The sequence below is a fragment of the Phyllobates terribilis genome, unplaced genomic scaffold, assembly GCF_046119375.1.
Source record: "Phyllobates terribilis strain yellow unplaced genomic scaffold, ASM4611937v1 Scaffold_2__4_contigs__length_985480577, whole genome shotgun sequence".
In the NCBI taxonomy this organism is placed as follows: domain Eukaryota; kingdom Metazoa; phylum Chordata; class Amphibia; order Anura; family Dendrobatidae; genus Phyllobates; species Phyllobates terribilis.
In genome coordinates this window covers 910,225,268-910,251,476 of record NW_027362762.1, presented here as the reverse complement: position 1 = coordinate 910,251,476, position 26,209 = coordinate 910,225,268, and the positions used below count along the sequence as shown (strand labels likewise).

Here is a 26,209-nt window from a genome sequence, read left to right as displayed (position 1 = left end):
GGAGGACGAACTGATGGAAGACTCATCAGATGAGGGAGACCTTGATCACATTTCTGTTGTGCGAGGTTGGGGGGAGAGGACAGAGGAAGGAAGCATGATTGTTACCTCGCCACCAACACAACAGGGACTTGGTGCTCCTGGATGCGCAACACACATGAGTGCCTTCTTGCTGCACTACCTGCAACATGACCCTCGAATTGTGAGAATTAGAAATAATCCTGACTACTGGGTTGCCACACTGTTAGATCCCCGGTACAAAAGTAAATTTGCAGAAATTATTCCTGCCATAGAAAGGGATGCACGCATGCAGGAGTATCAGCAGAGACTGTTGCAGAATCTTACATGTGCTTTTCCACAAAATACCAGTGGTGCACGTAGTGAATCTCACAGTTCCAACTTGCCAACCGTGGGACCGTCAAGTGTTCAGCACTCAAACCGTAACAGAACCACAGTATCTGCTGGTAACATCAATTTTGCGGAATCATTTCACCACTTTTTTAGCCCATCCTTTGCAAGGCCACAGGAGACAAGAAGTCTGACACATAGTCAAAGCCTAGAGACGATGGTACAGGAGTATCTCCAAGTAAACATTGAAGCCACGACTGTGTCACTGGACCCTTGCTCTTTTTGGGCTTCCAATCTGGATAAATGGCCGGAGCTAGCCACTTACGCCTTGGAGATCTTGTCATGCCCCGCAGCCAGCGTTCTGTCTGAACGTGTGTTCAGCGCTGCTGGTGGTGTGCTGACAGATAAGCGCACGCGGCTCTCCACTGATAATGTAGACAGACTCACGTTCATAAAGATGAACAAATCATGGATCCGAAATGACTTTTCTACCCCTGTGTCATCCTGGGGAGAGTAAAAGCTTGATGATTGGTTAAAATCACCCTACCAACCGTTTTAAGCTTTCAAATTACTAATCATGTTTATCTGTATCTTGACTGGAAAATAATTTGGGCTTTGTAGCAGTGTGCAGCACTGATCCTATTAGGCCATCTATAATAAGCTTCACCAGATTTAAAATTAAAAATAATTTTTAGCTGCATCTAGCCCGGAAAATAATTTTGGGGCTCCGAGATGCGCAAGACACATAAGTGCCTTCTTGCTGCACTACCTGCAGCATGACCCTCATATTGTCAGAATTCGAAGTAATCATGACTACTGGGTTGCCACACTCTTAGATCCCCCAAACTTTTCGATCAACCTTTTCATTTTAATAAAGACCAAAAAAATGGTCATTTTTGAAATTATAAGCATTAGCAGGTTGTTAGAAACTGAAATCAAACAGTTTTCAACTCAAAACTTTATTCTAGGTGATGTTACATTTTTACATAGGACCCCTTGTTCGAAAGGAGCTTCTGAACTCTCTCGTCCATTGAATTTGTCAGGTTTTGGATGGTTTCTGCTTCAATTGTTTTGCATGAGGACAGAATACCCTCCCAGAGCTGTTGCTTAGATGTGAACTGCCTCCCGCCATCATAGACACTCCTTTTAATGATGCTCCAAAGGTTCTGAATGGGGTAGAGGTCAGGGGAGCATGGGGGTCACACCATAAGTTTGTCCCCTTTTATGCCCATATCAGCCAGAGATGCAGATGTTTTAAGTGCAGCATGAGATGGTGCATTATCATGCAGAAAAATGATCTTGCTGTGAAATACACGGTTCTTCTTCTTGAACCATGGCAGGAAGTGCTGTTTGAGAAAATCCACATACATTATGGAGTTCATCTTTAGCGCCTTCAGGGATCCTAAAGGGGCCGACAATCTCTCTCCCCATGATTCCAGCCCAAAACATTACTCCACCTCCTCCTTGTTGGCGCTGTAGCCGTGTTTGCGTGGGGTGTCCATCAATCAGCCATCCTCCACTCCATTCATCTGGACCATCGAGCGCTGTACGGCACTCATCCGTGAACAAAACAGTTTTGAAATCAGTCTTCATGTAATGTTTGGCCCACTGGAGCCGTTTCTGCTTGTGTGAAGTGGATAGAGGAGGTCGACAGGATGGCGTATGCACAGCTGCAAACCTCTGAAGGACCCTGCATCTTGTTGTTCGGGGGACGTTGGAGGCACAAGCAGCTTCAAAAACTTGTCTGCTGCTATGACAAGGCTTTTTTGCCGCTGCTCTTTCAACCTGACGTAATTGCCTGTAGGAAAGAGTCCTCAATTTGCCCTTATCAGCACGCACACGTGTGTACTGTGAATCAGCTACATACTTCTTGATTGCCAAGACACTTCATCCTGATCATCGCACAATGTTGATTGTAGTCATGCCTTGACCTAAACACTCCACAATTTGTTGCTTCTCAGCAGCCGACACATCCTTTTTCTTTCCCATTTTGGCAGAAAATGTAGGCTGCTTAATAATGTGAGAGAGCCTTCTTAAGTAGTCTTGCCTTTCATTGGACACACCTGCCAAACTAATTAGCACAGGTGTCTGCAATTGCTTACAGTGATATAAAGAGCCCTGACACACATCACCATCAATGAGTTTAACTGACAAACAAACAAATTCTTCCCTTATCACTCCTAAACACTTTTTGCATAATAATTTGGAACGCGGTGTACATGTGCTTTTCCAAAAAACACCAGTGGTTCACGTAGTGAATCTTACAGTTCTAACTTGCCAACCGTGGTCTGTATGGAATTGTTCAATAAAGGGCCCAAAATTAAGATAACATAGATGGGAGAGGTCTCTATGAATAGGAATTCCTAAGTATTTGATACCCTGTGAGGGCCAGGCAAAGGGAAAGTTGGACTGGATGGAATCCTATATGGATTTAGGGAGGGAGACATCGAGGGCCTCAGACTTCGCTGCATTGATTTTAAAATTTTACCATGTAACAAAGTGATCTATTTCAGCCATAACAGCAGGGATGGATATATGTGATTGAGTGATATATACTAGGACATCATCAGCAAATAGAGAGCACTTGTACTCGGTGCCTCCCACCTCAATCCACCTAATATTGGGGTTATGGCGAATTGATGAGAGCAGGTGCTCCGTCACTAGGATGTATAAGAGAGGGGACAGAGGACATCCCTGCCTTGTCCCATTGGTGATTGTGAAAGGTGATGAAAATGTTCTGACGCACCCCCTGGGCCTTGGGACACCCGGAGCCGGACCCTTTTTGGTGGATGCTGGTGGTTGTAGTCTTCGTGGCGGCGATCCGGTTCCGTGGCTCAGGGCGGTCAAACCAGTGGCGGAACTATTTATGTGGTTTTGATGTTTAAATGTCCGACTACGCCACCCGTGGACTGCGGTAAGAGTGAACCACCGCTACAGGGCAGACCGCTAAGGCTGGTGTTGTGGGTGCAGCAGAGCGTAGCATAACTCCCCACGGGAGGAGTATAGCCTCAGGGCAGTGTATGCGGAGGATGGGGGTGATGGTGCAGGGCAGCAGCAGTAACGACACGGAGTCAGTGATGCAGTTCAGGGCCTTTACTCACAGTTCTTATTATCCAGACCACGTCTGCAGGTAACGGCTGCCCACGTCGTACTGTGCTCACCAGGTGAGGGGCTCAGACAACTCCCAGATAACTTTGGAGCGCTTCACAGGACCCCCTTTGTGTGTCCTTTGTCTGGCCTTTCTTACCAACACTTCTGTCCGGCTGCCTCGGGCCTCCTCTTGGTAAACTTGGCGCCAGTTTCCCTGACCCTATGTGGTGCCTTCCTAGCGGGTGGAGCAAGGGGCTGCGCCACATAAAATGTCAGAGCCTTCGGTTTCTAGCTGAGGGTCGTTTCCTGCCTCCACTAGTTCGGGGACCGGTCTCCCCCTTTGGCCTGACCCCTCCACGCAGGTGGATTCGGGCGTGCGGTGGCGACTCGCCCGTCCGCACCCCTGGGATCCCTTCATTCCTCGTTCCTGGAGCCTTCTCCGCTCCTCTTCCTTCCTTCCTTCTCCCTCTTGCAGGCCTGGGCCTCTGTTACTAGGCCCGCCTCCGGAGCAGAGCTCATGCAGAGCCCCTGCTCCCTGCCACTTCTGCTCAGACTTCTCTGCACTGAACTAAGATGGTGCCCACCTTTTATACTCCCTTCTCAATGCACCCAGGAACTGCTTCCTCCCTGCTCCTGCACTGCAGGGTTCCCCTTCCTCAGTGTTCCCTCCCCCCACTCCAGCCAGGGACAGGGACTGTCGTGCCCATCTCAGGGGCATATTGGTCGCCCTGCCCCACGGCAATGTGGTGTAATGCATGCAGGTGATGGGTCCTGATCCACACTCCATCCTTATCTGAGAGTGAGATATCACACCTCTGGGTGAGGTGCAATACGTCTGTAGCAACCGAGCCCTCGGTGCTACAGTTCCATTTATCTTCAGCCTAGGTGACGTATTGTGATACAGGGCCGTGATTTTGGCTATAAAAGGGTCCCCTAGACCCCTACCCCAAGCTTTTTAAGAGAATCATATATGGCGTGCCAGGAGACTCTATGGAATGCTTTCTCAGCATCCAACGAGAGTATCTACTTACAAATTTTTAACTGCATCTAGCCCAGGAAATACTTTGTGCCTAGTAGCAGTGTCTGCTAGTCAGCGGATTATCCCGGCTGTTAAGCAAGCTACACCACCTGTAGTTTGGACACTTAATTTTTTCAAAGGAAATGCTTCGGGACCACGGGATACTCAGTGAAGAGCATCAGGAGGCACCCCAAGGCATAGGGGCTGGGACTGGCACTAGGATGCCTTGCGGTGGACAGCCGAGCTCGATCCTTATAAAAGCTTTTTAACTGCAGCAGCTTTAGTGGACGCTACTGGAGCTGGAATTACGCGGCTGCTGGCATGAGACTTGCCCTCCAATAGATCCTTGTAAATGGATTTAAAGTGTATTCATTCAAATTAGAGGGACAATTTAAATTAAAAAGCTTAGAGCTGCCTCCACCACAGGGGGGCTCTCTCGACCCACCAGCGGACAGGCACCAGTATTGGGAGAGGGGGGCTGGCCGTCAGGGTTCACCGCGGCTCTGGCACAAACCCGGCGACACGGAGGTGGCACGGGCAGGAGCGGACTGGCCGTCTCGGCTTCTCACTTTTTGGATTTTAGAAGGGCATGACATGCCTATATCTGTGTCTCCCCCTCCTTTTACTCCTCCACCTCTTTTCTTTTCGCATGACTATATGTACTTGTCACTTTTCCATGTGTTAGTTGTGTCTTCTGAGCAGTTTGTCAGCTTTTGGACACCTTTGAAGGTGTTTTCTATGTGTTTCTATGTGTTTTTGTTTGCCTGCCATTGGTTTTAACGGTGTTCGAAGGTGTTCGACGAACAGTTCGACGAACAGTTCGGCGAACACACGGGTGTTCGACGAACCGAACCGAACTCGAACACTACGGGGGTGGCTCAACACTACAGACAACAGTAATTAGTCATCACAATTAGCCATTTAGACCCTAGCCCTATAGGTCATTTTGAATAAATGGCGGGGGTTATCTTGAGACATGGTGTCAGATAATGCAGGAGCACACAAGGGATGGTGCAAAAGCTTTTACATGCGTTGGCTTCATCAGGACATGTTTCCCTCTTTCTCTCCAACCAGCCATCACACTAACACAAGCCATGAAAAAGAATCCCAAATTTGGACATGTAATTCATTCACAATAAAGACAGAAATTCATGTTAGTGTTCCGGCATATGAAAGTTGATAATTTAAATAATTCTTTATTAACTAATAACTAATATTATATTAAAACAGCTACACACTATAATATAAGCCGATTTTCCCACAGGATGTGGAAAAAGACAAGTGAATGGTTCCAGAATAGTAGGTGGGACAAATGCTGCAGTCGGGGCTTGGCCTTGGATCGTGTCTCTTTATTTTAATGGAAGACAAGTCTGTGGAGCGTCATTGGTCAACAATGAGTGGCTCGTGTCTGCGGCTCATTGTGTGTATGGGTACGTTCTAGTTTTATGCTGTTTTGACATCATGCATTTATGTTACAGTATATATCTCTTAGAAAGTTGCACACTCAAAACAATAATTGAGGTCCAGAGATGTCTATCGATGTGGTTACGTCTCTGTACATCTCTGTACAAGGCCATACAGAGGACCAGTTGGCTTTCCTATCATGACTATAGAACTCAGCATTGTGACAAGCCTCTGTTGTAATTCAAAGAAATATATGAATAATTTGACCACTGAGCATCAAATCACTATTGTCACTGAGCTGTATCCATACGTAGTATGGATACAACAATTTATTCGAGTGGAATTGAATTCTACTCGAATTTTACAAAAATTAACATTCAACAAAGAGTGAATTTTTTGTCATTTGCTTCTACATGGATTCAGTATCATGGTGTACAGGTGATTGCCATTTTGCTAAACTATAAAGGGCCATCAAAAAGTTAAAAATAAAAAAATTCTTATACTCACCTTACCGCTCACCTCTCTGGCCCCTCCGCTCCTCACCATCCTCATCCCGTCTTAGTTGCATCCTCTTGTTGTCGCCACAAGAACCTTAGATGTTCTGTGCCTCTTCACACTAGACTGTGATTTCAGGCTCTCAAGAAGTCTGGGGAGGTCCTGCACATACACACGTAAGATCACAACATCAAAGCGTGCACCGTGATCGTACATTCACATATACAGAACCGTTCTGGGATTCCTCAAAGCCAGAATCCCGGCTTAGTGAGAAGAGACTTGGGATCTCAGTGTTCGCAGCTGTGGTAAAAAGATGCGACGAGGCCCAAACGAGGGATGGTGATTATTAGACTGACCTGAGAGATGAGCAGCAAGGCGTGTATATGTATTTTCTTTTCATTTTTTAAATATTACAATTATTGTACTCTAGGGCCTCAAGATCATGATAAGGGACATTCCATTTGAATGTTTCCAAATCATCTCATCTCTTACACACACTTAGTCCTGATAGTGTCAAGATAAGTAAAGCCCAGCATATTGACAAAAAAGGTCATAGAAAAATACTCAGCCTTAGACCTTACTGGAGGGATACCCAACCTGTGGCTGAGGAACTACATGTGGCATTAATGTGTGGCTTGCAGCTGTCTGCCAGCTTGGTACATTAGCACCAGGTCTAGCAAACAGCTATGAAGAAGAGGTCTCCAAACGATGACTTTTGTGAGTAGCCCAACACAGAAGAGCAGATACGGATGTGCATATACTGGCCTAGGGGTTGTAGAGATAAATTAAGTGCTAATCTGGATGATACTGCCAGATAGTGGAGGTGCTTAAAGCTGGATGTGATAGTGTGGTATGAGTGTTTGATGTTAGATTACCAAATGGGGGTAAAGTGGGATCCCATAGATGAAAGTATACCGTGCTAGTGTGATTTCTGAGGGAGAGCTTTGGTTGCCATTATACTGGTAATTGGGGCTTTAGGTGTCACAGCTGTGTGGAAGGTGAGAACTGGATGTCACTACTCAGGGCAGGGTCTCTAGGTTTGGCTCACGACTCTTTCAGTGCTGAATGTGGCTCTCAAGGTAAGAAAGGTTGGGGTCCACTGTTTTAGTGGCTGGGGATGTCCAGGTGGAATACAAATTGGATCCAGCAGGATGTAAATTCAATGGGTAAAAATAGGCATAAATGCCACACATTTCAACTCTGGACTGGTATCTTTATCAGGCTTGAAGATACAGATTATGAAGACACATGGACATTACACCTCTAATTTAATGCCCATTTGTTTGTTTTTTTAAAACTTCTGAGTAACACTTTTTCTTTATATCTCTGAGTAACATTTTAACAATAAAATACCCTTTAAATTTTCATCCCACTTTGTATTTCACCTCCACTTCCATAACCAGTAGCTGGGTGACTGCTCCAGCTGGTTACTTTGGTCATCAGATGGACACCATAAGCTGCCTGCTAGCTTTACAACCCCATGCATTGGGCAGCTCTGCAGTGAGTTGGTGTCATCCTGGGGTGAGAAACCCATCTTGAAGATAATGCTCTAAGTGGTCCAGAGTGTCTCTCCTTTTTTCCTTTGCCGACCCTATTGACAATGGCACTGGTAATGTCCAATTCTATATTATTTCCTTCATTTTCAACATGAAATAAAAAAATCTCCAGGATTGTCACTTTATGGAAGATGGTAGTTTTTACTAAATAGAAATGTCAGGGGTGGTGACATGTTTTCTTTAAGTGTTATTCTGGATCTAAACAACATGGCTGCCTTCTTCCAAAATCTGAAAATCTGCGCTACCCTTGTCTACATGTTGTGTTTTGTATCAGCTCAATTGAAGGGATTGATGCAAACTTGCTATACCACCTACAACCTGTAGACAGGAAGGGGGTTGTTTAAGGAAGAAGGCAGCCATGTTTTCTTTCTAATCTTGAACTTCTTTAAGTACAAACACTTAAACAAAATAAGCAACTTTCGCAAAAAAAAAAAAAAAATTACCAGGCTTCCATGATTTACATTCTTCAATGATCTATTTAAATCAATAAAAAGAAATGAACTTTTTTATGACCCTGAACTTTCTTTTGCATTAAACAGTTTCTTTAGAAACCATAATACTCCATTTAAATCTGAGCCCAGTTGACAGTCGCTCTATATTCACTTATCCAGTATGGAAAATTCAATATTCAAACAGCTGCGATTGGACCAATCCTAGCTCAGGTCATTTATATTCATGTGTTTGGTTAACATATAATACCGATTTGCAGGAAATGTGTGGTTGGTAGATAAAGCCTTTAGCGATATGCAAATGATTTCCCATTTGGTTCCCAAGCAGATATCAGCTGCAATGTTTACTGCACTTAGTCTTTCCTCATGCAGAAATGAGGTGCCAAGAACCAATCTTTCAAACCAATTGTTTCTCAGATGGAACATACTAATCATCTGCGTCATGGGGCTGATGACTAATTGGCTTGAGATTTTTAACTTAGCTGTTTAAAAAATCATAATAATTAAGTTAATAGCCCCTTCATAATTGTATTGTTGTTCCCGCTACTGTTATAATTTATAGCTTTCTAGCCGGAATCAAGGAATCTGCTGATAGTTCTGTGTTAGGGAATGTGTGTCCAGCAGAGCAGCAAGGAAACATTAAGCACTTTCCAATTATAATAAACTATCTCACTTAATCCAATACAAAGCTTAAATTATGTGTACGGCTTAAGAGGTCAGAGATGAGCACAAATAATACAGGCGGAATCAGTCATATGGACGACAATAAATTAGACATTTTCCTTGTGATCTGCAGGAGGAATTTGATCCCGGCCAATTGGAAAGCCGTGCTTGGGATGCACGATAGCGCCAATGTCACCTATCCACCAAGAGAGAACAGATTCATCGATCAGATTGTTATCAATCCACATTACAACCGACGCACTAAAGATAGCGACATCGTCATGATGCACCTAGAATTACAGGTTAATTATACAGGTATGGAAATGGGTAAGGTAGGCAACTGGATAATATGAATATGGTCAAGTATTCTAAATTGTAAGACATACAGTTGTCTTACTTTTAATTTAAAAAATGTGTTACTTTGTTGGGTGTTGGGCGTAGTAATTGTGTCTGCATGAGAATGTATCTAATTTTCTTTAGGCTATATTGGATTCGTTAAAGGGGTTATCCAGGACTATATTAACTTTTTTTTACTGTAAACCCAAGAACTAAGTGGTAAGTAGTTTCTAACTATCTGCCCGTTCTGCCCAGCGCAAATCTCTGCCGACACAGAGCAGTCACTGACCGCTCCTGCCAGCAATTTTGCATCTTCCAATGATATCACATCGACAGAGTAGCTCTTCTTCTTCTAAATTATTCTGTCGACAGGGTGTGACTGCCAATATTATGCTGATGGAGAGCCATAACTGGGGGAAGCCAGCAGTCAATCAGTATGAGATCAGCATTCTCGCCCCTATCGACAGAACAGCCAGGAAGAAGAAGAACTGCTGTGTTGGCATGGAGCAGCTGAATTGCAGCAGAAGCGGGTGACCTCTCTGAGCAGATGCCAGGTAGAACAGGGAGGTAGTTTCTAACTAGCTTGCACCTACCTGCCTATTAGTTTTTTGGCTCATAGTAAAAAAATGATTTATTCCAGGATAATCCCTTTAATAGAATTCAAACAAATATAAGGATGAACACATCTCTTTAAAAAGCTTGAGGCTTACTTAGTCTAATGTATATTTTCCAACTCCCCTGTAATACCGGGAGGCTCCTTAAAGAAGAGGGGTCACATATTAACATAACTAGTGAGAGACCTTAGCTCCATAGAGCTGTGTTCTCCGGTACTGGGAACAGAAAGCACATTGCAATAGCTAAGGTGGTGAAGAGAGGTGTTGATATTACTAGTATTATATACAGAGCATGTGAAGGGGGCTGAGCAGAAAGTATGTGGGCCAGCGGAGAAGGAAGTCTGGGATTTTTTACAAATCCACTTCCATGCAGGAGGTGACATCATTATAGAAGATTCCTCATATTGTCAACTTCTTCTCTACAGCCAAGTACTCAGAAATACGTAGGATCTACCTTCAGAAATTTAACATGTATTTTTGTTTGGTCCATACTAGAGATCTCAAAGGTAGTGCTTTGGTCAATCCTCACATCCACACAATCATCCATACATGTCATCCATTCTCTAGTATACCCTACAGATTTAAACATTATTAAATGGGTTATTTGAGACTATTTATTTTCTTTACACTATACCTACATATTTCCATGTAGAGAGTTGCCAACTATCTGCCTGTTCTGCCTAGCACCGATCTCTGGTGGCACGGAGTGGTCACAGACCACTTCTGCAGGCAATTTAGCATCTTCCGCTGACGTCACATCGTCAAAGCATCATCTTCTCTTCTGCTCTGTTGACAGGATGTGACTGCTGACATCTTGTTGATTGGCAGCAAACTCCCTGCTACCAACTGTGGGGTGCTGGCTGTCAGTCAGCACGACTTCTGAAGTCACAACATGTTGACAGGGCATCCTGGAAGAAGAAGAGCTGCTTTGTTGATGTTGGGCAGTTAATCACTGGCAGTAGAGATCGCTGACCACTCTAAGCCGGCGCCGGGTACAAAAGGCAGGTAATCAGCAGCTACCTGCCTATTAGTTTTTAGGCCTATAGAAAAAAGCCTGAGCAACTTATTTACTCTTCTGTGAATTTAATTAGGAAATGCAATTTCTTATTACATAAATTGGCACTTACATGGCTCCTGGCTATTTTGGGCTCATTTGTGTAGCAGGATTCTTTAAGTGGTAGATCAGGGTGACCAACATGGACTAGAGCCAATGATGCAGCAGAGCTGTACTTGCTGGGTGTCGAAAATAGCTGGATATGTAGCATGGCAGGTGGATAAGCAGAGATGGAAGCACATGATGCAGCAAAGCCTATGGATAGCACAGGAACAGCAGTGATGTGTAAGCAACATGGAACCTTATTGCAAGAATACAGTAGGAGACACGAACTGCTGAGGTCTATAGGCAATCAGTCATTTTGTTGCAAAAGTGCAGTAGTTCACAGGCATGGCAGAGATGAGTTTGTAATCATGCCCCTTAATTCAGCAGAATTTAGTGTGTGGCAGTACAAGTAATAGCAGAGACTATCTCGATATCAGATACTTTGAAGCAGCAAAGACAAGGATGTGAAAGCACTAGGAAGAGCAGAGGCAAATTTGTTTTAGGTACCTTGAAAATGCAGAATTAAAAGTGCACCAGCAGGAGTAATAGCAGATACAACTGTATTATCAGGTACAGGAGTTCATGGGAATTTGCAGAGTTGAGTTCATAATCAGGTCCCTTGAACAGCAGAGTTGAGGGTGCGATAGGAATAGGAATGCAGGACTGAGCTGGTAATAGGAGCTGTTTCCTGGATAGCAGTATAGAGCAAGCTCAATAGTCCATCAGACCTCTGACTTGAACAGAACTAATTAGAAAGTGTAGTTTGACTAAAGTAAAGCATGTGGCAGAATGCACTATTAACTGCACCAGCATAGAAGGGGATTCTTTACGGTCAGAGCCGTGAGACTCTGGAACTCTCTGGGAGAAGAAATGGTGATGTCCAACTCACTTAATGAGTTCAAGAGAGGCCTGGATGCCTTTCTTGAGAACAATAAAATTACATCTTATGCTTAGTTAATTAATCCAGGGATTTAATCTGACTGCCAGATTGGTGTCGGGAAGTGAATTTTTCCTCAATGATGTAAATTGGCCTATACCGCATGGTATAGGAATAGCGGAATAGCTGCAGTGCACAAGAAATAGGCTGAACTGGATGGACGCTTGTCTTTTTTCAGCCTTATAAACTATGTAACTATGTAACTGAATACTCAGGCAGCACAGCCACCTGAGCCAGCCTTAAAAGGCCTTGGATGATGACATCAGAGGTGCTTGCCAGGGTATCATAATAATTTTTGCAGACTAGCACAGATGAAGCCTGCCATAGGAGGACAAAATGTCAGGCACTGGGGCCAGTAATATTGCCAAATCAAATCACTAACACTGGCTAGCTCCATATAGGCCATGTACAGCACAAAAAACTTTCAACAAAGTTTTGGCAAAGTTATGATGTTCTTGGATTGGACATCTCGCTACACTCATCTAGAAAAGTATTGAGCCAAGATGAAAAGTAAGAAATGATACATCTATAAACGACTGTAGATTTGGAACAATAAGGACCAAAATATTGTAATGTGTAAGGCCAGCTTTAGACCAAACAGAGCCTCCAACACAGACATGAATTTATACTTACAGGTGTGTGCAAATACAGTATTATATTATACATCAGTACAAGTGTACTTGCATAGTAGATAATGGAATAAATCCAACTACTTGTTTTACCGCATCTCCCACAGGTCCTTCATAACAGAATCTCCAGCTTTCTCCTCTGTGTGCTCAACCATTAATATTAAACTTCTGTTGGGACAAAAGTGTAGTTATAAATAAGCTATAAAAAGTAAAATGGAAACACAATAAAAGTCAATGCAGATGTAATATTATATATTATATAACTGAGAGCAATTATTATCTGTGATTTATACTAAGATGTGGTTAAGGTTTGATTGATTGACTGATAGATTGAAATAGAAAGACGTACTGCATATGTGTTGGATGGTGGGGGGTATACAGTTAAGAAGTGAATTTCAGTCTTGAAGCAATAAATCAGAATAGTTCACAAGCCAAGCCACAAAAATCCATATTTCTACAAATTGTTTTGTGGAGGTTGGTTTATGACTGCCGCACAGTGTGAAGCTGGGATTAGTTTTCATGCCCGATACACACAACATTTATGGTGTCAAAAGGACATAAAATTCTCTCTTCCATACCATGTTGATTTGTTTCTCCATAGATTCTCAGTATATTCAGCACCTCTTTAGCCGTGCGTCCTGGGGTCTGTACGCTAATCAGCATTTCTGTCACATTTCAGCTTAGTTATTGGTCAAGGCACATTTTCTTTCTCTAAAGACTCTAAGTAATGAAGCCTACATAATAAAAGATGCAGAAAAGAGATACATACAGTATATATAATGAGAACTCATGTCTGTTTGTCTATCCGTCCATTCATCCATCTATCCATCCATCCATTCATCCATTCATCCACTCATCCATTCATCCATCCAATCATCAGCATGTCTAGATATCTCAAATGTCAGTTTGTCAATTGATGTTTCCCTGACCATCCAAAAAAAGAGCAAACCAAATAAAATTGCCTTGTTTTTGTTATATCAATTGTTGTACCATCTAAGGCTATGTTCCCACATGCAAAAATGATGTTTTTTTCACAGCATTTATTCTGCAGGAGTTTTTCTCACCAAAATGTGCAATAATAATCTGCTCTGATTGTTGCTTTTTTCTGCATTTTTTAATACATTTTTCCCTTTTTTGTTGAGTTGCTGGTTTGACATAGCATTTTTTAATGCATTTTGTTTCTACAGAAATGCCGTAATTCTAGACTTAAAAAAGCAATTGCGTTTTTTTGAGGATGTGTTTTTACTGACTACTACATAAAAGCCTACTGGCAAATAAAGGCACTAAAAATGTACAGTTTTGCAGCATCTGGAAAATCTGTGGGTTTTTATGAAATCACGTGCACTTTGCTTGAATTAATAAATACAGATGATTTTCTGCACAAAAAACAGCCAATTAAATGCAACGTCTATACTATGGCTTTCCAGGTGCCATCACCCAAGGGTCTCATATCCCTGAATGACAATTTGGCACAGCAATTTGGTGTGACATCCTTTTTCATTTCCCTGCATTTAAGCAGGAATTAAGAAGTTAGGGGATGTTGAGTGATGACCAGATACTGTAATTTGTATCTCATTGTAAAATATGCAAATTGTCTGTTCAAAGCGGAAGAGAACTAGAACTTTAATGCCACCTATTGGAAATAGCAATCCTAAAAGTCAGTGTGGACCCTTTAACGAGCCTTGTCACATGACTTAGTATAAAAGCCAAATCAGAATCTCAATTTACAGACACATTTTTCAGGGTGTAGCCCCTACTCAGTGCAAAGCTAGAGATCTGATTTGGCTGTATGAGAGGCTTATGACTGAGGTCTAAAGGGTAACGTTTCTCCATGTGGAGACTGATGTTCCAAACATGCCAGGGTAAGGAGACTTATAGGCTGTGCAATGCTCCTCTGGGAAATTAAACATGCAAATTGCCTCTTCAGAGAGGAAGAGAACTTGAACTCCAGTGCCACCTATTGGAAGTAGCAATCTTAACAGTCAATGTTGACTCCCTAACGACCTTTGCCACATGACTTAGGATAAAAGCCAAACCAGAATCTCAATTTGCAGACACATGGAAATCCTCTTTCTATGAGAGCTTTGCATACAGGTGTCATATCAGACATATTCTTCTCTAAGCATCTAGTTTTACTCTATTTAATGTCAGTATAAAAATGAGATAAAATAAATACATTTCCTATATTTCTATATTGGTTATTTACAGATTATATTCAACCAGTATGTCTGCCAGAGAGCCAAGATGTATTTCCACCAGGACTGAACTGTACCATTGCTGGCTGGGGTCGCACACAAAGCCAAGGTAATTTTTGCCCCATTTTTGGAAATTGGGAATTGTTGAGTAGGGTTATATTAATTTAAACAGTAGTTACATTTAGTGCATTTTGCAACCATATTTGGTATGGTGTCTTAGAGACATTCATTGGAAACTGGCCAACCGATTTATGATATGATCATATGTAAAGTTTTTTTTTCACCTCAAACTCTACTCACATTACTCAGGTCAACTCCTGAGACAAAGGTGCATACAACAAGGCTTATGTTCCTTGTAGTTCCAGAGCTAACGTACTCTTCTTAGCAGGTTGTCTTTTCTTCAGGTCATCTTTGTGGCATCGTTGAGTAACCCTCTACCTGCTAGACTTTCACTCTATAGATCTTGATAAGTGGCATTCTCTAAAGGTTCCCTTGCTTGACTTGTACAGAAAGCTAACATGAGTGAACATGTGGCGCCCCTGAGGGTTCGACCGCCACAGGAATGCTGCACTTCTTTAATGGAGTGTGGTGTTCCTCCTCTGAGGTAAGTCTGGTGTGATGGTAGTTACCTAGTTTTGCATCCAACACCACATTTCCACCAGAGGGAGCTAGTATGCACTAGGTGCTGCTCCCCTGGTTACAGGGAGCCTGGGGAACACAAAGTGGTAGGAACCAGTTAGTGGGTGTGGGAGGAGGAACAGTTAGTGACACTTCTAATTTCATATTTAATAGTATGCCATCTTAGATCTTGGTCCTTTGTCCTTTGATCTTGGTTCTTCACTGGTCCTGTTTGGACCTGTCCAGCCCTTCAGACCTGTGTGGTCTCGGACAGTCTGTCTGTCAAGTGGTCGTACTGTGCTGTCATGAACTGTGTGTGATGTGACTTCCCTCCGGGAGCGCAGATCCTGTGTGGGCCTGCACCAGCATAGGACACAGCCCTCGTACCCCGATCTATGGGACGAGAGGGAGGTTGCAGACAAGGAATGTCTCAACCCGGCCAAGGACCAGGATCAAGAAGGCCCGGGAGCTTTAGAGTGTGGCTCCCTAGCAAATGGGTCCCGGGGAGGATGCAGACGGAGCGGAGTACGCCACCTGTCCTTTTCTACCTGATCTATGAAGAGGGATTCCGGCTGCAAGAGGGGTACCGGCCCCCGACACCAGACCTCGTACTCTATGTCCAGGACGGGAAAGCCCGGTTAGGCCCTAAGGATCCCGGCGGGCTTTGGATGGAGAGGAATTGCCACCCGAGCCATACACCTGAGAGGAGCTCAGAGGGAGACCCGGCCTATCTACACACGCACAGACGGGAAGGGGTAAAGTCTGTAGTGCAGGAACACTCTGGTGTAGGGATGCTACCTCACACTGGACTTCCTTGGAGGTAGTCGGACCCCGTCCCTGGTGGCCGCAGGACTCCGCGAGGAGCAGAGAGAAGCCTTGCGCTGCTTATGAGAACTGTGAGTAAAGCCTTGGAAATTCATCCCTATGGCCCCCGGACTATTCATTACGCACCATACCGTGTGATGCCGCATCCCTACTCCCGCACTACTACCCCCCTTCATCCTGCCTTGCCTGCCCTGAGGCCGCGCTCTGCCTGTGGGGAGAAGCGAGAACTTTAGCCGCCATGACATCGGGCCTCAGCGGACTGTAGCGGCGCTGGTGGCGCATCACCAGACACCACAGGTGGCGTAGTCGACAATTACCACTGAACCCGGAAAGCCCTAACATCATTTTTAATGTGACGGCCCTGGGCACGGAACGGGTCGAGGCCACGACTGCATCCCCATCCTCAACATCTGACCCAGCTCCGAGTACCCCATCTTCCCAGGGCAGGGCTTGCGAGCGTCACATACAGACCACATGGCTATTGCCAAAGGCACCATAGAGCAACACACTTAAGGCCTCCATACACGTGAAAATAAACCTGCCTATTTTAGTGGGATTGGCTGACCATCTTATGTGTATGCGAGCATCCTAATTCCTTCCCAAGAAATTATGTTCGTGGGGAGAAGGAACTAACTTTTTGAATTTCAACTCCAAGACTTGCTTGACGTTGAGATAAGAGATAGTTGTTGGCCAAACTATCATTCAGCCAACAGCTATCTAATGTATATGGCCAACTTTAGCACCCACAAATCTTCAGAATGAACTACAATGCCATTACACAAGGTCCATATTTAGAGCTCAGGCTCCCAGCTTTGCATTGTATGTAGACCCTTATTTCCATAATAACTCCCCTGATTATCTCGTGCAAATAGTGGGATCATCTCTAAAAAAATGTTAACTCTCACAATCCATAAAATTGTCAAGAAGTAGCTGGAATTAGACTTTTTTTCCAGTGTACTTTTAAATTATATCATCATATCCAAATCCTGCAGAGGTGAAAAGGGCGGCTGCAATGCAGTAGAGATGTTCATTGTCCTAATTCTATTTTCTTACATTAACATTTCTAGTCAACAAAAAAAATAAGAGGAAAAAAGCCCTCCCACTAACAATCTCATCAACATGACCATCGAGTTTATTATGCTGTATTTCTAAATCAAAATTTATGTGTGGAAATCATTTTAATAACCCTATAAACTGGCACTGTTTATTACATCCATGATAATAAAATGCTGGTAATTACTGACCTGCTTTGCAATCAGGCCACCAATTTAAAAGCACAACCACTGGGAAATGCTGATTCAATGGATATGTTGTGTAAAAACGGACAGCTTGAAATTAAATTATCTGCTTTGCCTGCAATGATACATGTGACTAGGCTTCCCACCTTGAATTTTTATGGCTTCAAAATTAATTCTTAACTGTTTTATTTCTGCTATTTCTCATCAGGTCCAGTTCCAAATATATTACAGGAGGCTAAAGTTCCACTCATATCCAATGGAAAATGTCAACAGCAAATGCCGGAATATAATATCAGCAATTCTATGATCTGTGCAGGGTACGAGGAAGGCGGCATAGATACATGTCAGGTAGGAGCGATTATAGTTTTCGGTATATAGGGCATATAATGATTTATTTTACAGAGTTTTTTGTTGTTCCTTAAATTGAAAAGTAGGCAAAAATATCAACTTTTATAAGAATGCAAATATTTATAAATTTCAAAGACAGGTGAACAAAACTGAATTATTCAGAATACGGAGAGTGAAGTGGCTCAAATTCCTTGTATCGGATGCACATTAGAGGCTAAATTCATGGGCCATTTAACTTAGCATTATTTTTTAGGAGTGTGGGAGGATGCCAGGGTATCAAAAAGAAATCCACTCAAAGAGGGGAAGAACTTGCAGATGTATCTTAGTTTAGATTCAAAGTCGGTAATTACGAACATGACAACATTACTAATCACTGAGCCACTGCGCTGCCCAATATATTGATTCATGGGATATGTAGACTTTAGAAAATGAGTGATTCAATTCCATTCGCCTTGAATTTTACAAAAAAATTAGATTCTCACAAGAATGATATTTTTATAATCAACTTAGAAAAATTATAGCTTTTTTTGTTGAGTCCAGAAAAGGGGTGAAAAAATGAAAAAAAGAATAGCTTACCCACTTACCTGTTCACATCCATCTGGGCTTCTTTGCAGCTCAGTTTGGTCTCTTCTTTACTACTCCATGGCACGTGACATTCTCTTCCTCCATTCTTTCTGGCACTGTTGCTGACAATGGTTAATCCAGGCGGTAAGTATAAGGAACTTCCAATTTTTTGCATCGTGTTTGGGAATAGAACCTACTCCTTCTTCAGGCTTAACCCGATTATGCCTGAAGAAGGAGAAAGTTCTACTCCGAAATGGGTTGCAATAAATTGGAAGTTTTTTATACTTACCGCATGGAATAGCCTTTGTCGACGGCATCTCCCGGGATCCATCACATGCCTCTCTCCTTTACTTGTTATGTCCTCTCTCCATTTGGTGTGGGTACAGCAGCCACAATTGGATTATACATCACTCTTCACATAGTTGTACCACGCACAACCTGATCAGGGAAGCAACCAACCCTCCAGCTCACCCTCACTTCTTGCCCATGATGTTGCACAGGGACACTCTTGTTGTTTAATCACTTAATTTTCACTCTGGGCTTATGGCGCTGCGTAAGCCTAGTAAATGCGGAGTTGATTCAGTCAATGCCTTTGGTGACGCACGTCGTGACTATACATGTCATGACAGCAGAAGCTTACTCCAGAACTCATGGCATAGAGTGAAGGTGGAGGAAGAGGATATTGTATGCCATGGAGAAGTGAAAGGGGAGCTGCGGCAGCAGAATATTGGAGTAGCGAGGTATTAAACTTTTTATTTTTTCATCCTATGTTTATTATGTTCTACCAACTCAAGAGACTCCAGAGCATAAAAAGGCATATATCATTAAATAAATTTGATGCAAATCAAATTTCTTGGCCAAATTCAAGCAAATTGCCGAAATCAAATGTTGGCAGATTCTCTCATCACTAATAGATTGAACAATGGTGGAAAGTGTACATTGCCATAAGGAAAAAAAAGGAATAATCAACTTCAGTATATATACAAAGGGGAGTAGGGAAGGAATGTGTCAGCTCACCACATTGAAGCATAGGCGGATTATAATGAGGGCTCCTGGGGGCCCGGGGCTCCGGGGGGCCCATGGCCAGATTGCCCTCATTATAATATGTGAGGCGCCACAGCACATACTGGCAGTCAGAGGCGGGGGGCCCCCGGACCGCTCCCCCAGCAGCTGCGCACGGCCACTGCTTCTTCTTCGGCTGGGCCAGCACTGCATTTGTTAGCTTCCCTATGTGCTGACCCAGCCGCGTTACAGCTAGGAGACACGGTCCTGTGCGCGGCTGTGTCTGCTAGTATGACATCACGCAGTGCACTGCTACTTACCACCGGAGAGGAGCTGGACGACTGGAGCCAAGCCGGGAGATGGTGAGTCAGTGTGTGAGTCAGTGTGTGAGTGTGTTTGTGTGTGTGTGTTTTCAGGCAGATATCATTGTGTGGTCTGTTTATATGTATTTTTGTGTTTCAAATGTGTTTATGCGTGTATGTATATGTCTGTATATGTTTGTGTGTGTGCGTGACTGCGTGTGGCCACCCGTTGTTTCTGGGGGGGCGCCATGCAGCCTCCCATTGTGTATAGATGGCACCGTGTGGCCTCCCGTTGTGTATAGATGGCTACATGAGTCCTCCCGCTGTGTATAGATGGCACCATGTGGCCTCTCGCTGTGTATAGATGGCTACGTGCGGCCCCCTTCTGTGTATAAATGGCTGCCTCCAGCCTCCCGCTGTGTATAGATGGCTATGTGTGGCCTCCCGCTGTGTATAGATGGCTCCGTGCGGCCTCCTGCTGTGTATAGATGGCACCGTGCGGCCTCCCGCTGTGTATAGATGTTACTGAGCGGCCTCCCGCTGTGTATAGATGGCTCCGTGCGGCCTTCTGCTGTGTCTAGATGGCTACGTGCGGCCTCCCGCTGTGTATAGATGGCACCATGCGGCCTCCCGCTGTGTATAGATGGCACCGTGCGGCCTCCCGCTGTGTATAGATGGCACCGTGCGGCCTCCCGCTGTGTATAGATGGCGCCGTGTGACCTCCTGCTGTTAGAACCCTCCTGTTAGTTTTTTTCTAATTTGTGGTCACGTGACCTGCTGCCTATTTATTCCAGCTCCGCCCTCCTGGCTTTGTTGGACTTCAGTGTTACTTTGACTCTTAATCTAGCCAGGTGCTTTGGGTCTTTTCTCTCCAACCTAATGATCCGTGTTTTAGATCAGTGGAAGATTTTTTTTCTGCTATGGGGTTGTTGTATGATGATCCTGATCTAGTCTCATCTGCTGAGACAGAACTGAGACGTTTGAAGCAGGGGTCAGATGATGTTGAAAATTATTGTACACTCTTTAGAAGGTGGTCTTCTGAAATGGAATGGAATGATTCAGCGATAAAATGTTTGCTTCTTGCTGGTCTAAGTGAAAGGGTTAAGGATCTGCTGATTGCTTTCCCTGCACCTGGAACCTTACAAGAAGCCATGCAATTAGCTATACGTGTGGACAGGAGACTGCATGCCAGGGTTAATGAGGAGAAAACTCCTGCTATGGCAGCTCCTAGTCATCAGAGGGTCTGCTCGGACGACGGAGAACCGATGGAGATTGGGGCGATGTCACTCCGCTCTCAGGAAAAAGACAGTAGGTTTTCCAAGGGATTGTGTTTTTATTGTGAGCTTCGGTTAAACAAAGGAAAAAAAAGGTCAGTTACGCCCGTATTGATTGTTTAAACTCTAAGGGAGTATTTCTTTCAGGGAGTACCTCATTGCAGGAGGAGTTGATTGAATTTCAGGTATTTGTGGATTGTGGATCAACACTGAATGTGATTGATAAGGGATTTTTGGAAAAACTTAAATTAGAATCCAAACCTTTGTCATCTCTTATTTCTATGGTTGCTGTTAATAACACTATTTTGAAATGTATTACTCACAAGGTTGCTGAATTTCCCTTCACTATTAATGGTATTCACCAAGAGAATTTGGATTTGGTGGTATTGGATAATTTACCTTCATCAGTAGCTTTACGTTTGCCTTGGTTAAAACTGCACAATCCTTTACTAGACTGGTCTACTAATGAGATTAAGTCTTGGAGTCCTAAGTGTTATGATAAATGTTGTAACGGTCGCATTGCTGCTGTGGAAAAAGGGGAATTACCTGTACCCATTCAGGATTTTTGGAAAGTTTTTTCAGAGAAGGAGTCGCAAATTTTACCTCCTTATAGGGATTATGATTGCACCATTGAGTTTATTCCGGGAGCTACTCTTCCCAAGAGTCGTTTATTTAATCTAACTATCCCTGAAAAGAAAGGCCTTGGAGGAATACATACAGGCGAGCTTGGCTGCTGGTCACATTAGACCTTCTAAGTCACCTGTGGCTGTTGGATTTTTTTTTTGTAAAAAAGAAGGATGGCGGTTTACGTCCATGTCTGGACTCTCGCAAAATTAATAAAATTACAGTACGCAATTCCTACCCACTGCCGTTAATTCCTGATTTGTTTAACCAGTTAGTGGGGGCCAAGTGGTTCTCTAAAATTGATCTCCGGGGGCATACAATTTGTTGCGAATGAAGGGGGGTGATGAATGGAAAACTGCTTTTAACACTCCGGTGGGTCATTTTGAGAATCTGGTTATGCCATGTGGTCTTACCAATGCACCTGCATTTTTTCAGAACCTTATTAATGACATCCTGAGACCTTTGATTGGTAAGAATGTGGTTGTGTATTTGGATGACATTTTGATTTATTCGCCGGATCTGGAGTCTCATTGGCAGAGCGTACGTGAGGTATTGCAGTTATTAAGCGATAATTCACTTTTTGCTAAGCTGGAGAAATGCGAGTTCGCTGAGCAGAGGATTAGTTTTTTGGGCTACATTATCTCCAGCTAGGGCTTTGAGATGGACCTGGTGAAGGTTCAGGCTGTGCAGGAATGGCCTAGGCCTATTGGTTTGAAATCAATACAGAAATTTTGGGGTTTCGCCAATTATTACAGAAAATTCATTAAGAATATTTCTATAATTGTTAAGCCACTGACCGATCTCACCAGGAAAGGTGCGAATACGGTCCAGTGGACTACTGAGGCCATTGAAGCTTTTGTGTATCTCAAGGAGAGGTTCAGTTCTGCACCCATCCTTATGCAGCCTGATGAGACCAAGCCTTTTTTGGTTGAGGTTGATGCTTCTTCGGTACGGTTTTGTCTCAATAGAACAAGGATGGAGTTCATCCCTGTGCCTTCTTTTCGAAAAAAATTTCTGAAACCGAACTTAATTACGATGTTGGTAATCGAGAATTGCTGGCTATTAAACTCCCATTTGAACATTGGCATCATTTCTTGGAAGGTGCTAAATTTCCCATTCAGGTTTTCACTGATCATAAGAATCTGATCTATCTAGATGCTGCCGAGCGCTTGAATGCCCGTCAGGCTAGGTGGGCACTTTTTTTTTCGCGGTTTAATTTTTCTGTTACTTACATCCCGGGTACTAAGAATGTTACAGCCGATGCTTTATCTCGCAGCTTTTCTCCCATGGTTGGTACCGAGGAGGAGGAGAGCATTTTACAGGAAGGAGTTGTGATAGCAGCATTGGACTCCATTTTGGAAGATGGGATTCTGAAAGCCCAGGAGAATGCCCCATCTAACTCTCCCCATGGGAGGTTGTTTGTGCCTGGAACCTTTAGGAGAGATTTGTTTGTTTAGTATCATGAGTCTCGGTTGGCAGGTCATCCAGGAATTTCTGAGACTAAGAGACTTGTAGGTCGCAGTTTTTGGTGGCCTGGGTGGCAGAAGGAAGTCATTAAGTGGGTGCGTCAATGTACTGTGTGTGCTAGATCAAAGGCTTCACATGCTCCTGCTGCGGGGTTGCTTTGCCCTCTGGAGGTTCCTAGTGCACCTTGGACGCATCTTGCAATGGATTTTATTACTGACCTTCCTGTGTCCGAGGGTTTCACTGTCATCTGGGTGGTCGTGGACCGTTTTAGCAAGATGTGTCACTTGGTTCCTTTCATTAAACTACCCTGCGCTAAGACTCTCGCTAAGGCTTTTGTTAAGGAAATTGTCAGGCTCCATGGCGTTCCCACCGACATTGTTTCTGATAGGGGACCCCAGTTTGTGGCTCATTTTTGGCGTGCCTTTTGTGACAGGTTGGGAGTCCATTTGTCATTTTCGTCTGGTTATCATCCTGAGTCTAATGGACAAACAGAAAGAAAGAACCAGGATGTTGAACAGTTTTTGCATTGTTTTGTGGCAGACAATCAAGAGGGGTGGTCTGAGTTTCTGCCACTCGCTGAATTTGCTCTTAACAGCCATACATCCTCTTCTGCTGGGTGTTCTCCGTTTTTTTGTTGTACAGGGAGAGATCCGTCCTTTGTTTCGTTCTCCAAATTGGTGTCGGCCGTGCCGGAGGAGGAGAATTTTTCCGGTGATTTGGAGAGAGTTTGGACTGATATATGTTGTAACCTTCAAGAGGCTAACAAAAAGTCCAAGAAGTATTTTAACAGGAAACGTCAAGAGGTTTTGTTTACGGTTGGTGACATGGTTTTGTTGTCCTCAAAGAATCTGCGGTTGAGGATCCCTTCTAAGAAATTGGGTCCGAAGTTTGTGGGACCGTTTAAGGTGCTTCAGGTGGTGAACCAGTCTGCTGTTAGGTTGGAGGTTCCCACATCCTGGAAGATTTATCCGGTGTTTCATGTTTCCTTGTTGAAAAAAGCTGATGTATCGGATAGGGATGCCACTGTCACAGTTCCTCCGGTGGTGGAAGACGGTGAATATGAAATCTCTTGTATCCTGAATTCGAGAAGACATAGAGGGAGATTGCAGTATCTCGTCGCTTGGAAAGGTTTCGATCCTGAGGATAACTCTTGGGTAAGGGCGGATGATGTCTCTGCTCCTAGACTTATCAGAGCGTTTCACAGGAGGTTTCCTGATAGGCCTGGGCCTGGAGCATCCGGAGGATCCTCATAGAAGAGGGGGTACTGTTAGAACCCTCCTGTTAGTTTTTTTCTATTTTGTGGTCACGTGACCTGCTGCCTATTTATTCCAGCTCCGCCCTCCTGGCTTTGCTGGACTTCAGTGTTACTTTGATTCTTAATCTAGCCAGGTGCTTTGTACCTATCGCTATAGTTTGCTTGGTCCTTGGACCTCTTAGTACTTTTTGTCTGTTTGTCTTTTTGCTCCGCTACAACTTCTGCTAGGAGGTGTCCAATTTTGTCCCAGTCCTTAGTACTTCTAGGGACCCCTCCCTTATATCTATAGGTCTGCGTTCAGACTAGCTGAGGACGAAGGTGGGTCTGTTCACAAGGAACAGGTTGCCCGCTGCGTAGGGAATCAGCTTAGTCCTATTGTAGGGACAGTTTTCCTTTCTTCCCTTAGTTCTTGTAACAGATCATAACACCTGCTGTGTATAGATGGCTACGTGCGACCTCCCGCTGTGTATAGATGGCTTCGTGCGGCCTCCTGCTGTGTATAGATGGCACCGTGCGGCCTCCCGCTGTGTATAGATGGCTATGTGCGGCCTCCAGCTGTATATAGATGGCACCGTGCGGCCTCCCGCTGTGTAGAGATGGCTTCGTGCGGCCTCCTGCTGTGTATAGATGGCTATGTGCGGCCTCCTGCTCTGTATAGATGGCTACGTACTGCCTCCTGTGTATAGATGGCTACGTACGGCCTCCCACTGTGTCTAGATGGCTTTGTGCGGCCTCCCGCTGTGTATAGATGGCACCGTGCGGCCTCCCGCTGTGTAAAGATGGCTACGTTCGGCCTTCTGCTGTGTATAGATGGCTACGTGTGGCCTCCCGCTGTGTATAGATGGCTTCGTGCGGCCTCCTGCTGTGTATAGATGGCACCGTGCTGCCTCCCGCTGTGTATAGGTGGCTATGTGCGGCCTCCCGGTGTGTATAGATGGCTATGTGTGGCCTCCTGCTGTGTATAGATAGCTACATGCGGCCTCCTGCTGTGTATAGATGGCTACGTGCGGCCTCCTGCTGTGTATAGATGGCTACGTGCGGCATCCTGCTGTGAATAGATGGCTACGTGGGGCTCCCTGCTATGTATAGATGGCTACATGCGGCCCCCTGCTGTGTATAGATGGCACCGTCCCGCCTCCCGCTGTGTATAGATGGCTACGTGTGGCTTCCCGCTTTGTATAGATGGCACCATGTGGCCTCCCGCTGTGTATAGATGGCTACGTGCGGCCTCCCGCTGTGTATAGATGGCTACGTGCGGCCTCCTGCTGTGTATAGATGGCTTTGTGCGGCCTCCTGCTGTGCATAGATGGCTACGTGCGGCCTCCCACTGTGTATAGATGGCTACGTGCGGCCTCCCGCTGTATAAAGATGGCTACGTTCGGCCTTCTGCTGTGTATAGATGGCTACGTGTGGCCTCCCGCTGTGTATAGATGGCTTCGTGCGGCCTCCTGCTGTGTATAGATGGCACCGTGCTGCCTCCCGCTGTGTATAGGTGGCTATGTGCGGCCTCCCGGTGTGTATAGATGGCTATGTGTGGCCTCCTGCTGTGTATAGATAGCTACATGTGGCCTCCTGCTGTGTATAGATGGCTACGTGCGGCCTCCTGCTGTGTATAGATGGCTACGTGCGGCATCCTGCTGTGAATAGATGGCTACGTGGGGCTCCCTGCTATGTATAGATGGCTACATGCGGCCCCCTGCTGTGTATAGATGGCACCGTCCCGCTTCCCGCTGTGTATAGATGGCTACGTGTGGCTTCCCGCTTTGTATAGATGGCACCATATGGCCTCCCGCTGTGTATAGATGGCTACGTGCGGCCTCCCGCTGTGTATAGATGTCTACGTGCGGCCTCCTGCTGTGTAT

At 44.5% G+C, this 26,209-nt stretch overlaps 1 protein-coding gene across 2 annotated transcripts in view; it reads left to right on the top strand.

Moving 5' to 3' along the window:
- TMPRSS15 (transmembrane serine protease 15) overlaps positions 1-26,209 on the top strand; it is a 780,444-nt gene that overhangs the window by 749,889 nt on the left and 4,346 nt on the right. The window contains exons 21-24 of one of the 2 annotated variants that reach the window (XM_073668263.1): positions 5,718-5,883; positions 9,154-9,335; positions 14,844-14,939; positions 17,720-17,859. In XM_073668263.1, coding sequence (XP_073524364.1) covers positions 5,718-5,883; positions 9,154-9,335; positions 14,844-14,939; positions 17,720-17,859 — 584 coding nt within the window. The remainder of the gene's footprint in view (positions 1-5,717; positions 5,884-9,153; positions 9,336-14,843; positions 14,940-17,719; positions 17,860-26,209) is intronic. The other variant, XM_073668264.1, reaches the window with a different exon arrangement.